Raw genomic sequence first — 17223 nt, forward strand, 5'->3', positions numbered from 1 at the left:
TCACCTGATACCAGGGAGAGAAGACTAAGACCAACCCCCAGCTCACTCCACCTTCCTTTCAGGAAGCGAAGAGAACAGTGAAGTCTCCTCTCAGCCTTCTCTTCTCCAGACTAAACGATCCCAGGTCCCTCAGCCGTTCCTCACCAGCCCTGCTCTACAGACCCTTCACCAACCTCATTGCCCTTCTCTGGCCATGCTCCAGCCACTCAACATCCTTCTTGGAATGAAGGGCCAAAGCTAAACCCTGTATTTGAGACACAAACTCATCAGTACTGACTACAGGGCCACAATTGCTGCCCTATTCCTGCTGGCCACACTCTTTCCAGTCCAAGCCAGAATGCTGGTGGACTTCTTGCCCATCTGGGCACACTGTTGGCTGATCTTCAGCTGGTTATTATCCAGCAACCCCAGGCCCTCTGCCCCAAGGTTCACATTGCTCATCTTTATTCACAGCTCACAAATCTGCCTGTGTTATGCTAAATTGTTCAATGTCTGGAATGAAATCTTTCTCTGAGAGCATCCTGACTACAACCTGAGCTCCTTTCATGATCAGGTTCCATCTTGTGAATGTGGGGCAGGATGTGGATGGAGTCTACCTGGACATCAGCAAAGCCTTTAACGCTGTTTGCCACAACAAGCTCCTGGCACAGCTGGCAGCTCCTGGCTTGGAAAGACTCACTCCGAAATGGGTCAAGAACTGGCTGGAGGGCTGGGCCCAGAGAGTGGTGGAGAACGGTGCCACAGCCAGCTGGCAGCTGTCACCAGTGGTGTGCCCCAGGGATCAGTGCTGGGCACAGTCCTGTTCATTATCTTTATTGATGAACTGGAAGAGGGGATTGAGTGCAGCATCAGTGAGTTTGCAGGTGATACCAAACTAGAAGCAGGTGTGGAGCTGTTGGAGGGTAGGAGAGCCCTGCAGAGGGACCTGGCCAGGCTGCATGGGTGGGCAGAAGCCAAGGGGATGAGATTGAACAAGGCCAAGTGCAGGGTCCTACACTTTTGCCACAACAACCCCAAGCACCACTACAGGCTGGGGGCAGAGTGGCTGAAAGTAGCCAGGCAGAGAGGGAACTGGGGGTGCTGGTAGAGAGGAGCTGAAGATGAGGCAGCAGTGTGCCCAGGTGGGCAGCAGAGCCAATGGCATCCTGGGCTGGCTCAGGAGCAGTGTGGGCAGCAGGACAAGGGAGGTTCTTCTGCCCTTGTGCTCAGCACTGCTCAGGCCACACCTTGAGTGCTGTGTCCAGTTGTGGGCTCCTCAATTCAAGAGAGATGTTGAGGTGCTGGAAGGTGTTTGGAGAAGGGCAGCAAGGCTGGGGAGGGTCCTGCAGCACAGCCCTGTGAGGAGAGGCTGAGGGAGCTGGGGGTGTGCAGCCTGCAGAAGAGGAGGCTCAGGGCAGAGCTCATTGCTGTCTGCAGCTCCCTGAAGGGAGACTGTAGCCAGGTGGGGTTGGGCTCTGCTGCCGGGCAAGCAGCAACAGAACAAGGAGACACAGTCTCAAGCTGTGCCAGGGCAGGTCTAGGCTGGATGTGGTTAGGAAGTTGTTGTCAGAGAGAGTGATTTGCATTGGAATGGGCTGCCCAGGGAGGTGGTGGAGTGGCTGTGGCTGGAGGTGAAGCCAAGCCTGGCTGGGGCACTTAGTGCCATGGCCTGGTTGACTGGCCAAGGCTGGGTGCTAGGTTGGACTGGCTGAGCTTGGAGCTCTCTTCCAGCCTGATTGAGTCTATGTTACAAGCCATGCTGGTGATATTTCAGGCAGACCTAAACATCTCAAAGCTGCACAACACAGGCCTCCAGATTTGTCAGCTGTGTGTGTTAACACCAAAATTAAAATCCCCAGCATGATTTGCCCTTCACACTTCCCCTGAGAACAGCGACAAAAACCCCACCACCTCCTCTGAACACTTTCTGATTATTGAAAGGCACCTAGAAAATGCCACACATTTTAACCTTCCCTTTCTTCTTATTGGAATTGAAAGGTCAAGTCAGAAATAAATTCAGTGTGCTACCCCTTACATTTACCAAGTAATTTAGAAACAACTTGGTCACCTTTAAGTGTAGACAATCCACAGGTCCAGTTGGTTTTACTCCAGTGAACATCATAATATTGAAATAAAAACTCCCAGCCTTGATGAATGGGTAAAGACATTGGAGCTTGACAGGCTACCATGATTTACCTGAGCTAATAGAGCAATTCCTAGGTGGATAGAACAAAAGGCACCTTTGGCTGACATGGAAGTTCATGAGACTGCCATGGAAATGCAGCATTCCAGCATGACTTCCATTCACCCATCCTTGGAGGAGTTGCTTAGTCTGGAGAAGAGGAGGCTCAGGGCAGAGCTCATTGATGTCTACAACTTCCTGAAGGGAGGTTGTACCAGGCAACCAGCAACAGAACAAGGACACAGTCTCAAGTTGTGCCAGGGCAGGTCTAGGTTGCATATTAGGAGGAAGTTGTTGTCAGAGAGAGTGACTGGCATTGGAATGGGCTGCCCAGGGAGGTGGTGGAGTTGCCGTGCCTGGAGGTGTTGAAGCAAAGCCTGGATGAGGCATTTAGTGCCATGGCCTGGTTGATTGGCCAGGGATGGGTGCTAGGTTGGAGTGGATGATGGGCAGGTAACACCCAAACCATCACACTGTTCAGCTTTCTTCAGGTGTTGGAAGGCTGCACTTGTCTCCCTGGAGCCTTCTTTTCTGCAGGTGGAATAACCCCAACTCTCCCAGCCTGTCCCCACAATGGAGGTTCTGATCAACTTGTTGGCCTTCTCTGGACCCATCCCAACAGTTCCATGTCCATCTTGTGCTGGGGCCACCAGCACAGTATGCATTGCTCCAGCTAGGGGCTCATGATAGCAGAGTCCAAGGGGAGGTCACCTCACTCATCCTGCTGGTCACACATTTGGTGCAGCCCAGGACACAGTTGGCTTCCACCTGTTCCAAGTGTTACAAGTTCTTTGATTGATCAAATGCTTTTTGTTTGCATGCTGAAGTTTAGAAGCATATTGTCTTCATTATCCTTCAGGCTCCAGGAGCACTCAGCTTTTAAAGAGCCAGCACACTTGGGGTAAAAAAGGTGACTTTATGGTGATGCTGAGATCTCACCTGAAAGCTTTTTTTCTTACCTGCACATTTTCTCTCACCTTTCTGTGTCCAGCATGAGCTTTCAACTAAAAGACAGTTCTCTCTGCTGTAAAAATCTGCAGCCAGCTGTGATGTGCTTCTGCTTTTATCAGCAGAACTTCTAACACAGGCAGGAATATATCAAGCATCACTTGCATCTTAAGCCTCTAACATTACAGTCTCCTGTTATTTTTTTAAGCTGCCATTCTTTGCAGATGATCCAAGGATTTTTAGGCCACCTCTAAAGCTTCAAAGGCTTCTGAGCTCATCTGTAGTTATTAGCAATGCTCAGTGAAAACATCATTAGTTGTTATCATATAATTATCAAATGTTGTGGGCTGGAAGCTGCATTTAAAGATCATCCAGTCCAAGCCCTCTGCAGTCACAGGAACTTCTTCAACTGGAATCATACAATCAGTCAGGGTTGGAAAGGACCAGAAAGATCACACCCTAGAGCAGGCTGGCCACAGCCTCATGAAGCCTGGCCTTAAACACGTCCAGCCATGGGGCCTCAACCACCTCCCTGGGCAACCCATTCCAGCCTCTCACCACTCTCATCACAAACAACTTCCTTCTCACATCCAGCCTGAATCTCCCCACCTCCAGCTTTGCTCCATTCCTCCTAGTCCTGGCACTCACTGATATCCTCAAAAGTCCCTCCCCAGCTTTTTTGGAGGCCCCCTTCAGGTACTGGAAGGCCACAAGAAGGTCACCTGGGAGCCTCCTCTTCTCCAGACTCAACAGCCCCAGCTCTTTCAGTCTGCCCTCACAGCAGAGCTGCTCCAGCCCTCTGAGCCCTTCTCTGGACACTCTCCAGCATCTCCACATCCCTCTTGTAATGGGAGCTCCAGAACTGGATGCAGTACTCCAGCTGGGGTCTCAGTAGAGTGCAGTAGAGGGGCAGAATCACCTCCCTCACCCTGCTGGCCACACTGCTCCTGATGCAGCCCAGGCTCTGCTTGGCTTTCTGGGCTGCTAGTGCACAGTGCTGGCTCCTGTTGAGCTTCTCATCCAGCAGCACCCCCAAGTCCCTCTCCTCAGGGCTGCTCTCCAGACAGGGACTGCTCAGCCTGCATTTGTGCTTGGCATTGCCACCACCCAGATGCAGGACCTTGCCCTTGTTCTTGTTGACCCTCAGGGGGTTGGCTTGTGCCCACCTCTGTAGCCTGTCCAGGTCCCTCTGGATGGATCTCTGCCCTCCAGCCTGGCTGCTGCACCACACGGCTTGGTGTGGGCAGCAAACTTGCTGAGGCTGCACTCAACTGGAACTCATTGCTTTAGAGACCCATTCAACCTGCCCTAGAATGTTTCTAAGGATGGGGCATCTACCACCTCCTCTGGGCAACCTGGGCCAGTGTCTTACCATCTTTATCACTGAAATATATATATAACACATTTAAGAATACTCTTAGAATGATAGAATAGAAGCATACAATCATCAGGGAGGGAAAAGACTTCTAAGACCATGAAGTCTAACTGCCAACCCATCACCATCATGCCCACTAAACCACATCTGTCCCAATCCCTGACCACTCTTGCAGCCAAAGAAAGGTTTCTTAGTCTCAAAAAACCCCTTCCCTGGCACAACTTCAGGCCACTTCCTTTCATTCTATCACTTCTTACGTGGGAGAAGAGACTGACCTCCACCTCACTGCAACCTCCTTTCAGGGAGTTGCAGAGAGCAATGAGGTCTCCCCTTTGCCTCCTCTTCTCCTCAGTACACAGCTCCATGTCTCTAAACTGCTCCTCATTTGTCCTTACATCCAGTGTGAATCGTCTCTCTTTTAGTTCCAAAACACCAGCCCTTCTCCTGTCACAATAGCTCCTGGTCAAATATCTGTCCCTAGCTTTTTGATCAGCTCCTTGAAGTACTGAAAGGCCACAAGAAAGAGCCTTCCCCTCTCCAGACTGAAGAACCCCAACTCTCTCAGCCCAGAATGACAGACATGTAAATACAGGTGCTCTGGAATGGATCTTTTTCACTAACCATTGAAAACTTCCCTCGTGGTCCCTGTTAACATGGGCAGAGCACAGGACCAACACTGCTTTCACACTGGTACAGCTTCTGCTGGCTCAACACTTAGATTTGGAATCAGGTGTCCAGACAACACCCACAAATCCAGACATGTGTGGACAACACAGAGAAAAAATGGCACAGTGCAACAGTCTGTTTAGGAGATGGGGACAAAGTATCCCAACAGTTCCTTTCACCTCCAGTCCTGATTTCTTTCTATTCATCCTTCCTAAAGACTTCAAGTTTTGGAAGTAAAGTCTGGAATGATCTTTTGATCTGATTTTGTTTGGGAAAACAGAAAGCATTCTTTAGGAAATCAATCAAGGGCATGCAGGAAGCTTGTTCTTTCCTAGGAAAATAATAAAAGAACAGGATGGGGCTAAGTGAATGAACAGGGAGCTGAGAAGTGGGCACGTGGGAGGGTGGGAAGGGTATCCAAAAGGACTGAAGGCAATTGTGTACATATACCATTTGTGAAACACATACAGCTGTTCCTCTGACACAGAATCACAGAATCAACCAGGCTGGAAGAGACCTCCAAAATCATCCAGTCCAAACTAGCACCCAGCCCTGCCCAATCAACCAGACCATGGCACTAAGTGCCCCAGCCAGGCTTGGTTTCAACACCTCCAGACACAGCCACTCCACCACCTCCCTGGGCAGCCCATTCCAATGCCAATCACTCTCTCTGGCAGGAACTTCCTCCTCACATCCAGCCTAGACCTCCCCTGGCACAGCTTGAGACTGTGTCCCCTTGTTCTGTTGCTGGGTGCCTGGCAGAAGAGCCCAACCCCACCTGGCTACAGCCTCCCTTCAGGGAGCTGCAGGCAGCAATGAGCTCTGCCCCGAGCCTCCTCTTCTGCAGGCCAAACACTCCCAGCTCCCTCAGCCTCTCCTCACAGGGCTGTGCTCCAGGACCCTCCCCAGCCTTGCTGCCCTTCTCTCAACACCTTCCAGCACCTCAACATCTCTCTTCAATTCAGGAGCCCACAACTGGACACAGCACATAAGGTGTGGCCTGAGCAGTGCTGAGCACAGGGGCAGAAGAACCTCCCTTGTCCTGCTGCCCACACTGCTCCTGAGCCAGCCCAGGATGCCATTGGCTCTGCTGCCCACCTGGGCACACTGCTGCCTCATCTTCAGCTACTATCTACTAGTACCCCCAGGTTCCTTTCTTCTTGGCTGCTCTCCAGCCACTCTGTCCACCCAAAGGCAGCCAGCTGTTTAGTACTTCAGAGAATGCTGTCTCTTGGTCAAGGCACCAAATCAAAGAAAACCAGAATCCCAGCATTTTGGCGGTAGGAAGGGACCTCTGGAGATCATCCAGTCCAAACACCCTGCTAGAGCACTGTCTTGGTTCCAATTTAAATTTCCCAGAGACTCAAAATATAGTTGATAGAACAAATGACAACTTACAAGTTGCCCTTCCCTCTTCCTTCTTCTTTCCCAAAAGAAAAAAGATTAGATGGAGAGAGAGGAAAGGTAAAGCAGACCCAAATCAGTAACCTCTCTGTGATTTGGAAGTTAAAAGAATAAAAGTTTGACAATAAATAAAAGATGTGTGAGGTAGATAAATCACAAAGTTATAGGGAAGGGGAAACAAGATACAAACCAGGTAAATATACAACCAGGTTCGGTGGCGATGGGTTTGTCCACCTCGTGGGGTGATGGCCACGTGGGAAAAACAGAGAGCAGCAGGAAACAGGAACAGAAATGCTGGCAGGCAGGGAGAGAGAGAGAACAAAAGCAGCAAGTTCCCCTGCTTTTATAGATCTTAAGAGAGGAAAGAGGAGTGGGCTAACTACCATCACCTGGTAGTGGTCAGACCCGCCCCTGGGAGGGGTCAACACCACCTGGAGTTAGGTTCAAGATCACTCCTCCAGGTGGGTTGACTCTGTACAAGCACCTTCACCCACAGCAGCATGGCTAGGATCACAATGGCCAGGTGGGTTTGGAAGCTCTCTAGATAAGAGAATGCCACATTCTCTCAGGCAGCCTGCCCCAGCAACCTTACAGCAAAGGTTCTTCATCATGTTCAGATGGAACCTCCTCTAGTTCATGCTCCTTGTCCCTTTTTCCTGTCACTGGGCACCACTGAAGAGTCTCACCTCATACTCTTGACCCACCAAGTCATTTGCTCCCATGTCTGTCCTTTCTGCTTTGTTTTGATCTGTATCCCTTTGCTCCACCTCTGCAGACAGCTGGTGAATTAACACTAAATGAGGAGCAGCTGAGTTCCATTAGCTCTTTGAAACCAAAACATGCAAATGAAGAAGCATTTGCATGCTGTTTCTTTCAGGTGCTCCTACACTGAGCTCAAAACACAGGGTGCAGACAAATTAATCTATCAAGCTAATACAAAACAAACTTCCACACACTCCAAGGAGTATTCTTCATCTTTGAAGCACATCTTCCTTCTTAATTTCAGTCACTTTGGAGTCAATTTTCCCTTCAGATTCTAAGGAACAGCAGCAGTGTTCCACATTGAGAAAACCTCTCCATGTTTAAAGTGTTTCTCTGCAATGAAGTCAGCCCAGGTGAGAATATCATTGTTTACTTCATGCTTTCCAGCTCCCTTTTGAGAAAAAAAAAAAACCACAATCTTAGCCTGCCAGCAGTTCTGTAATGTTATTAGGAATGAGCAGACCACACAGATTTTATGCTGCCTTAAAGAAATCTAAAGCAGCACAGTCTCAGAACCACACAGAATCACAGACTACAGTGGGTTGAAAGCGACTCTCAAAGTTCATTTTGTCCAACTCCCCTGTGGCGAGCAGAGACATCTTGGGGGTGCTGCTGGATGAGAAGCTCAACAGGAGCCAGCAGTGTGCACTTGCAGCCCAGAAAGCCAAGCAGAGCCTGGGCTGCATCAGGAGAAGTGTGGCCAGCAGGACCAGGGAGGTGACTCTGCCCCTCTACTGCACTCTGCTGAGACCCCACCTGGAGTACTGCATCCAGTTCTGGAGCCCCTGGGACAAGAGGGCTGTGGAGATGCTGGAGTGTGTCCAGAGCAGGGCCAGGAGGATGCTCAGAGGGCTGGAGCAGCTCTGTTGTGAGGGCAGACTGAAAGAGTTGGGGCTGTGCAGTCTGGAGAAGAGGAGGCTCCCAGTACCTGAAGGGGGTCTCCAAAAAAGCTGGGGAGGGACTTCTGAGGATATCAGTGAGTGACAGGACTAGGGGGAATGGAGCAAAGCTGGAGATGGGAAGGTTCAGAGTGGATGTGAGGAGGAAGTTGTTGAGTATGAGAGTGGTGAGAGGCTGGAATGGGTTGCCCAGGGAGGTGGCTGAGGCCCCATGGCTGGACGTGTTTAGGGCCAGGCTGGATGAGGCTGTGTGCAGCCTGCTCTAGGGTAGGGTGTCCCTGCCCATGGCAGGGAGATTGGAACTGGCTGATCCTTGTGGTCCCTTCCAACCCTGACTGATTCTGTGATTCTGTGATCTCCAACTAGAGCAGGCTGCCCAGGGCCTGTTCTGGTTTGACCTTGAATGTCTCCAGGGCTGGGGCCTCAACCACATCTCTGGACAACCTGTTCCAGTATTTTACCACTCTTATTGTACAGTACTCCCTCCTAATGTTCAACCTAAACCTACCCTGCTCCAATTTCAATCCATTTCCCTCATCCTATCACTACAAGCAATTCTGAATAGTCCCTCCCCAGCCTTTCTGAAGGTCCCATTCAGACACTGAATTGCAGAAGGCCTCCTTGCAGCCTTCTCTTTCCCAGGCTGAACAGCCTCTATTCAGTCTGTTATCAAAGGAGAGGTACTCCAGCCCTCTACCATCTTGGTGGCCTCCTCTGGACCTTCTCCATCAGGACACCTCGCTTCCCCTCCCCGCCCTGCAGGCTTGAAGTGGGGCAGCAAAAGGTCCTTACTGCACTTGAGCTGACCCATGTGGAAGCCTGTGCTGGGGTTGGGCTGGTGGTTGGCTGGGTTTTTGTGCCCAGTATAAATGGTAAATGGACATTTTGTCTACAAGTAGGATAAACACAGCAAGAGTTCCTGCCTTGAGGGTTCCTGTCTTGAAAGAGCTTCTGCCTTAACAGAGCACACAGCCAGATAGGCTCCTGCCATGACTGGACCGGCCCCACTTTTGGACATCTCCTACCTTTTGTACGGCTCTTAGTGTTATCCTGTCCCTGCTTTTGGATGGTTCTCCTCACTTTACACCCTTCTGTGCACACCTGCAGGCTTGGCAAGCCCTGGGGTCCTTTGAGAGGGAGATGAAAGCATTTGGACCACCCTCTCTCAGACCCTATCAGTAGCCAACTTTCTGGCTGCCTCCCAGACTGGGCACCCTAGCAGTTTTGGCTCTCCCCTGCCACTCTGAAGGCAGCATCTTTCCACCACCATCCCATTGGGGAAGAAGTGCTTGAGACATTTCTGAGTTTGGCAGCTCTGCCACTCACCTAAGGGCTTCTGTGGCATAGCTCTCTATGATTGGATATTGCCTGCAGCATCAGAAGGCTGCTCCTGCAGAGGAATCCAGCAAGGGATCATTGCCAAATGCCTATCTCACCTCCGTGAGTAATGCCTGCTGCTCCCTTAATCTTCTGCTCAGTCTGACTGATAGTGGGGTAAAGCAATCCTCCAATACTTGAAAAGGGACCTGTAGGAAGGCTGAGGTGGAACATTTTACAAGGGCTTGTAGTGATAGGATGAGGGGCAACAGATTGAAACTGGAGAAGGGTAGATTGAAGTTGAACATTAGAATCACAAAATTTCTTAGACTGGCAAAGCCCTTCAAGCTCCTCGAGTCCAATCATTAGTTCCACACTGATAAGTCCTTGGCTAACTCAAACCCCTCAGCACAACATCTCATCACTATCAATCACTATGCTTGGAAAGCACCACCAGCATCAGCCAGTTCAACCTTCATCCCAGCAGCCTTCATCACTACACCAGAGCCTCAAGCACCACATCCACTCTCCTTTCAAACAGCTCCAGGCATGGCAACTCCACCATCTCCCTGGGCAGCCTGTTCCAGTGCCTGACCTCCCGCTCAGGAAACAACTTCCTCCCAACAGCCAACCTAAGCCTCCCCTGATGCAAGTTCAGGCCATTTCCTCTTGTCCTATCGTGAGTAAGTGGGGAGAAGAGAGCAGCTCCAGCCTCACTACAACCTCCTTTTAGGTAGCTGTAGAGGGCAATAAGGTCCCCTCTCAGTCTCCTCTTCTCCAGACTAAACACCCCCAGCTCCCTCAGCCACTCCTCACAGGCCACGTTTGCCAGACCTCTCCCCAGCCTCATTGCCCTTCTCTGCACTGCTCCAGCACCTCAGTGTCCCTCCTGTACTGTGGTGACCAAAACTGGACACAGTACTGGAGGTGTGGTCTCAGGAGTGCTGAGTACAGTGGCATGAGCACCTCCCTACTCCTGCTGCTCACACCAGAGATCTTTTCACCCTGGAGAAGAGAAGGCACCGGGCGGAGTTTATAGCAGTCCTCCCATACTTGAAAGGGGACCTACAGGAGGGCTGAGGCACATTTTACAAGGGCTTGTAAAATGATAGGATGAGGGGCAACAGATTGAAAGTGGAGCAGGGTAGGTTTAGGTAGAACATTAGGACAGAGTTCTGTACAATAAGAGTGGTAAAATACTGGAACAGGTTGTCCAGAGATGTAGTTGAGGCCCCAGCTCTGGAGACAGTCAAGGTCAAACCAGAACAGGTCCAGGGCAGCCTGCTCTAGTCAGAGATGTCTGCAGTCACTGCAGAGGTGTTGGACAAAATGAACTTGGAGAGTCGCTTCCAACCCAATGCAATCTGTGTCTCTTGGAGGTTTTTCCCAACCAAAACAATTCTATGAGTCTATGATTAAAGTCAAATCTCTGAGGAGAAAACAAAGAGCCACCCCCAAACTTACATCTCTGTCCAGAACTCGGCCAGTGCTATTCAGATATAACCTCTGGCTGATGGGATCGAGGATGACCCAGTAATCCACATTGTCCTTCAGGGACAGCTCAATGGTGGGGTCTGGCCCTCCTGCTGTCCCCTTGATCAGCATATTGTCAACCAAGATGGTGCCTGCAAAAACAGTAAACACAGAAGGGAGAAATTTATGTGGGCTTTGACATTTTGGAGGTACTTTCTGCCTGCTGCAACTCTAGAAGCACTGTTTTCTAACCAGGGGTTTCTGGTGGTGTACATTTTGAGTGATGTTTCAAAAGCTTCAACCTTATTATCTGTAATGAAAAACTGCCTCTGACACAGAAGCTATTTCAGACGGTTCCAGAAGAAGCACTTGCAGTGCACAATGATTTAAACAGACGATGAGAGCCATCATACACAGCTATCTATTTAACACTAGGAGACTTTCTCCACACCGGGCAATCATCACCCAATCTCACTTCAAACAAACAAAAGCACTGAAATAACAGCCAAAGCCAGAAGACATTTTCTACAAGCAAGAGTGGCACACCAAGGAGAACAAAAAGCAAGCAACCAACAAAACCCCAAACCTGCTGCCCCTGAACAGTTACATAAAGCTCTCTAGCAAACAGGACATTTTATGCCTTGTGAATTGCAGTGTGAAAACCAGGCCTGCCTAACTAAAGTAGGACCTTATTTAACTATTCTGACCTATTTAACATGCTTTTCCTCTTGTCTTGCCCTAGAATGAACCAGGTTGGAAGAGACCTCCAAGCTCATCCAGTCCAACCTGGCACCCAGCCCTATCCAATCAGCCAGACCATGGCACTAAGTGCCTCATCCAGGCTTTTTTTGAACACCTTCAGGGATGGCAGGTCTCCCAGACAGGCTTTGAATGCCTCCTCCTTGAAGGTGTTCAAGGTCAGGCTGGATGAGGCCTTGAGCAACCTGGTCTAGAGGAAGGTGTTTCTGTCAATTGCAGGGGGTTGGAACTAGATAACCTTTAAGGTCCCTTCCATCCCAAACCATTCTTTGAATCCATGTTATGGGAGCTTGTTGGAATGATTCAACAAGAGCTACGAAAAAGAGAAGAAGAAGAGTTCCAGAGAGGTGTTAATATTCTAGCAATGGTTCTGTGCTGGACTATGGCTGTGGGAGGAATCCAGACACTGGAAATCTTCATTTGGCTGAAATCAGAGGGAAGGGTTTGTCTGTACAAAGGTGAGGCTCCTTCTCTGGGGACTTTCAAGGCCTGTCTGGATGCATTCCTCTGTGATCTGTGCTAGATTGTGTGTTCCTGTTCTGGTAGGGGGTTGGACTCAATGATGAGGGACTGGAGGGCATGTTTTATGAGGAGAGGCTGAGAAACTTGGGACTTTTTAGTCTGGAAAAGAGAAGCCTGAGAGGGGATTTGATAAACGTTTAATAACTATCTGAGGGCTGGGGGTCAGGAGGGAGGCACAGGCTCTGCTCACTGCTCTCTGGGATAGGACAAGGAGCAATGGGTGTAAGCTGCAGCACAGGAGGTTCTGCCTCAACACAAGGGGGGAACTTTACCGTAAGGGTCCCAGAGCACTGGCACAGGCTGCCCAGAGAGGCTGTGGAGTCTCCTTCTCTGGAGACTTTCAAGGCCTGTCTGGATGTGTTCCTGTGTGACCTGAGCTAGATTGTGTGGTCCTGCTCTGGCAGGGGGGTTGGACTCGATGATCTTCTTGGGTCCCTTCCAACTCTTAACATCCTGTGATCTTTTTGGGTCCTTTCCAACCACAGACATGCTGTGAGCCTGTGATCTTTTTATGTCCCTTCCAAACCCTAATATCCTGTTATCCTGTGATCTTTTTGGGTCCCTTCCAACCCCAGACATGCTGTGAGCCTGTGATCTTTTTGGGTCCCTTCCAACCCCTGACATGCTGTGAGCCTGTGAGTTTTCTCTGGGAAGGGCATCACGACACTCAGGCTCCAGAGCCATGAGAGAGTGAACTTGCAGTTTATGCTCCACTAAAGACACAGAGAGGCCATAAGGACTCACTTATTAAATGATTCAGGCACGTCTTGGGAGCACTTTAGCTGAATGTTTTGGCAGAGCCTTTTGCGGGGAGTGAATGAACTACAACTGGCCTGGGAAGAAGCCTCCTGCTGCACCCGAAGCAGATAACAGGATTCCAGTTGAATGAAACCTGCAGCACGTTAGGAATTAAACAGCCTGGTGGTTTCCTTTATCAGCTGCTGAACAAAAGGCATGTGGAGCATGTCCCACCTCTGCAGTGACACTACTGAAGGGCTGCAGCAGGCAAAGGCTCAGCTTCATGCCTCAGAGTGAGACTAAGGACTTCACACACATCACAGATGGCTGTGACGCAAGCCCAGGATGTGACCTGTATTTCTGCAGACAGGCAAAGCTAATTGGACAAACCTCACCCTCAGAAGGCTTTTTGTAGGATCCCAGCATGGTGAGGGTTGGAAGGTACCTCTGAGGATCACAGAGTCGTAGAATCAACCAGGTTGGAAGAGACCTCCAAGATCAGCCAGGCTTTCCTTCAACACCTCTAAAGACGGCAACTCCACCACCTCCCTGGGCAGCCCATTCCAATGCCAATCACTCTCTCTGCCAACAACTTCCTCCTCACGTCCAGCCTAGACCTGCCCTGGCACAACTTGAGACTGTGTCCTCTTGTTCCATTGCTGCTTGCCTTGCAGAAGAGACCAACCCCACCTGGCTACATCTAGTCCAATGCCTTGCTGAAGAAGGGTCACTCACAGCAGGTTGTGCAGGATCACAATGTCCAAGTGGGTTTGGAATCTCTCCAGAGAAGTAGAATCCATAACCCCTCTGGGCAGCCTGCTCCAGGGATCCAGACCCGCCCAAGAAAGATTGTTCATTAGCTAAACAAAAAGCTGACAACTCTAAAAAAAAATACAGAATCATACAATTGCTCTGGTTGGAAAAGACCTTTAAGGTCATCAAACCCAAAGATGAGCCCAGCACTGTCCAGTCCCTTAGCACCACGTCTACATGGCTTTTCAAATCCAAAGGACAAGTGAAAAGCAGAACTGGTGTTTAGAAGGGACATCCTTACCTACAGACACGCACTGGAACTCTCTGAGCTGCAGGAAGGGCAGAGCCCAACAGTTGCCAATGGATGGGAGAAGACTCAATCACTTCCGTGCTCTGCAGCAGTGGGGATTTCACACCTAGTGTGCCCAACAGTGAACACCAAGCAAGTATAGTGAGAAGAGGAAGCCTAAAGAAATGAGAACCTCCTGGTTTGGAAGGAGCTGCTGAATTTAGCACCTGAAGAGCAGTAGGGTGTCTAGCTCAGACTTGGTGATTGTGACTGAGCAGCAGCTGGGCTGTCATCCAGATGAGGACCTTCTCTGGAGCTGGGAAATCCCATGCCAGGCAGACTGAGTCATTATAAACCTCCTGCCAAGGGGCCAACAGCATTCCCATTTGTGATTCTGTTGCTCAACTTGAAGAAACTAAAGCAGGTAGAGAGAAGTCAGAGAGCCAGGAAGGTCTCCATACACTACCTGTGTCTTCTCAGGACCATGGGCAACAGGTACAAGCTGGAACCCAGGACATTCCACCTCAACATGAGGAACAATTTCTTTACTGTAAGGGTGATGGAGCCCTGGAGCAGGCTGCCCAGAAAGATTGTGGAATATCCTCCTGTAGAGGCTTTCAAGACCCATCTGGTCATATTCCTGTGTGACCCTGCCCTATGTAATCCTGCTCTGACAGAGGCATTGGACTTGATGACCTTTGGAGGTGCTGTCCAGCCCCTACCACTCCATGACTCGGCTCGATGATTAAGAATGTGTCGTGGAACCCAAGTTCCACAGGCACACATCCAGTGGTGCTTCTTTACTACGTGGTGACTCCTGAGCAACTTCTCCACAGCTTGTGATCCAACAGGTTTCTTCAAGGGCAAATATGCATTGAAACCCCCATGCTAGCCAATGTGATGCCATCCACAAGAAGGGCCAGAAGGAGAAACTGGGAAACTCCAGAGCTGTCAGCCTGACCTCAGTGCCAGGCAAGGGCATAAACAGGTCATCTTGAGTGCCATAACACAGCACCTAAAGAATGGTCAAGGGATCAGGCCCAACCAGCAGGGGTTTAGGAAGGGCAGGTCCTGTCTCACCAACCTGAGATCCTTTCATGATCAGGTTCCTGCCTGCTCCATGTGGGGCAGGCTGTGGATGGAGTCTGCCTGGACTGCAGCAAAGCCTTTGGCACCATCTGCCACAACCAGCTCCTGGCACAGCTGGCATCTCCTGGATTGGACAGATTCACTCTGAAATGGGTCAAAAACTGGCTGGAGGGCTGGGCCCAGAGAGTGGTGCTGAATGGTGCCACATCCATCTGGCAGCTGTCACCAGTGGTGTGCCCCAGGGGTCAGTGCTGGGCACAGTCCTGTTCAAAATCTTTAGTATGATCTGGACCAGGGGATCAAGTCCAGCATCAGTGAGTTTGCAGATGACAGCAAGTTAGGAGTAGGTGTGGAGTTGTTAGAGGGTAAGAGAGCCCTGCAGAGGGATCTGGTCAGGCTGCATGGGTGGGCAGAGGCCAAGGGGATGAGATTGAACAAGGCCAAGTGCAGGGTTCTACTCCTTGGCCACAACAACCCCAAGCAGCACTACAGGCTGGGGACAGAGTGGCTGAGAGCAGCCAGGCAGAGAGGGAGCTGGGGGTGCTGGTAGAGAGGAGCTGAAGAGGAGGCAGCAGTGTGCCCAGGTGGGCAGCAGAGCCAATGGCATCCTAGGCTGACTCAGCAGCAGTGTGGGCAGCAGGACAAGGGAGGTTCTTCTGCCTCTGTGCTCAGCAGTGGTCAGGCCACAGCTTGAGTGCTGTGTCCAGTTCTGGGCTCCTGAGTTCAAGAGAGATGTTGAGGTGCTGGAAGGTGTTTGGAGAAGGGCAGCAAGGCTGATGAAAGGCCTGGAACACAAACCCTATGAGGAGAGGCTGAGGTTGCTGGGGTTGTTTAGCCTGGAGAAGAGGAGGCTCAGGGGTGACCTCATTGCTGCCTGCAGCTCCCTGAAGGGAGGCTATAGCCAGGTGGGATTGGGCTCTTCTCCTAGACAATCAGCAACAGAACAAGGGGACACAGTCTCAAGTTGTGCCAGGGGAGGTCTAGGCTGGATGTGATGAGGAAGTTGTTGGCAGAGAGAGTGATTGGCATTGGAATGGGCTGCCCAGGGAGGTGGTGGAGTCGCTGTCCCTGGAGATGTTGAAGCAAAGCCTGGCTGGGGCACTTAGTGCCATGGTCTGGTTGATTGGTCAGGGCTGGGTGCTAGGTTGGACTGGATGAGCTTGGAGGTCTCTTCCCACCTGGTTGATTCTATGATTCTGTGATTCACACATCCCATATCTGTATTGCATTCCTCTGCCTGCCACTGACTAAAGCAATTTGCAAAGGGGGATTATTTTCTTATGGCAAGGCATTAGATGGATCAGTTGCAGTGGTCCCTGCCTTTCCCTTTTTTGTGGTGTTGTTACATTCTACAGTTTTCATAGTTAAACCTGGATCACAAACTTATTTTTCCACTTTTGAAGCTGTGTGACTGTAAGAATAGGAAGGATTAAGTAGCAATAAATTAGAAGTCAGTGGAAAAGGAAAACTTTACTGCAGAAGCAAATTCTCAACATTGTGATGAGCTTACTCAGGCCCACACTGCAGGTTCATACACAAAAATATGCAATACTGCAAAGCCAGCTCCTCAATTACACATTTTCTCACCCTCACATCATCAGTAAGGATCTCTGGAAAGTTTTCAAGGTTGTTTCAAGATTGTTTTCTTCCTATCCTGGTCCATCTTCTGAGTGCAGCCACAGCCTCCAAGGAATTCATAGAATCACAAAATCAGCTGGGTTGGAAGAGACCTCCAAGCTCATCCAGTCCAACCTAGCACCCAGCCCTGCCCAATCAACCAGACCATGGCACTAAGTGCCTCATCCAGGCTTGGCTTCAACACCTCCAGGCACAGCCACTCCACCACCTCCCTGGGCAGCCCATTCCAATGCTAATCACTCTCTCTGACAACAACTTCCTCCTCACATCCAGCCTAGACCTGCCCTGCCACGACTTGAGACTGTGTCCCCTTGTTCTGTTGCTGCTTGTCTGGCAGCAGAGCCCAACCCCACCTGGCTACAGCCTCCCTTCAGGGAGTTGCAGACAGCAATGAGCTCTGCCCTGAGCCCCCTCTCATCCAGGCTGCACA

The 17223-nt window shown here is 50.4% G+C and overlaps 1 protein-coding gene across 11 annotated transcripts in view; it reads right to left on the minus strand.

Moving 5' to 3' along the window:
• Positions 1-17223, minus strand: part of PCDH15 (protocadherin related 15) — a 1224756-nt gene that overhangs the window by 361646 nt on the left and 845887 nt on the right. For 9 of the 11 annotated variants that reach the window (XM_064145003.1, XM_064145009.1, XM_064145013.1 and 6 more), the window contains one exon: positions 10997-11157. The exons of 1 other annotated variant lie outside the window; for it this stretch is intronic. In XM_064145003.1, coding sequence (XP_064001073.1) covers positions 10997-11157 — 161 coding nt within the window. Of the gene's footprint in view, positions 1-6744; positions 6846-10996; positions 11158-17223 lie in introns of those variants that run through there. One more of the 11 variants, XM_064145012.1, reaches the window with a different exon arrangement.

The sequence above is a fragment of the Pogoniulus pusillus genome, chromosome 6 (genome assembly GCF_015220805.1).
Source record: "Pogoniulus pusillus isolate bPogPus1 chromosome 6, bPogPus1.pri, whole genome shotgun sequence".
Taxonomy (NCBI): domain Eukaryota; kingdom Metazoa; phylum Chordata; class Aves; order Piciformes; family Lybiidae; genus Pogoniulus; species Pogoniulus pusillus.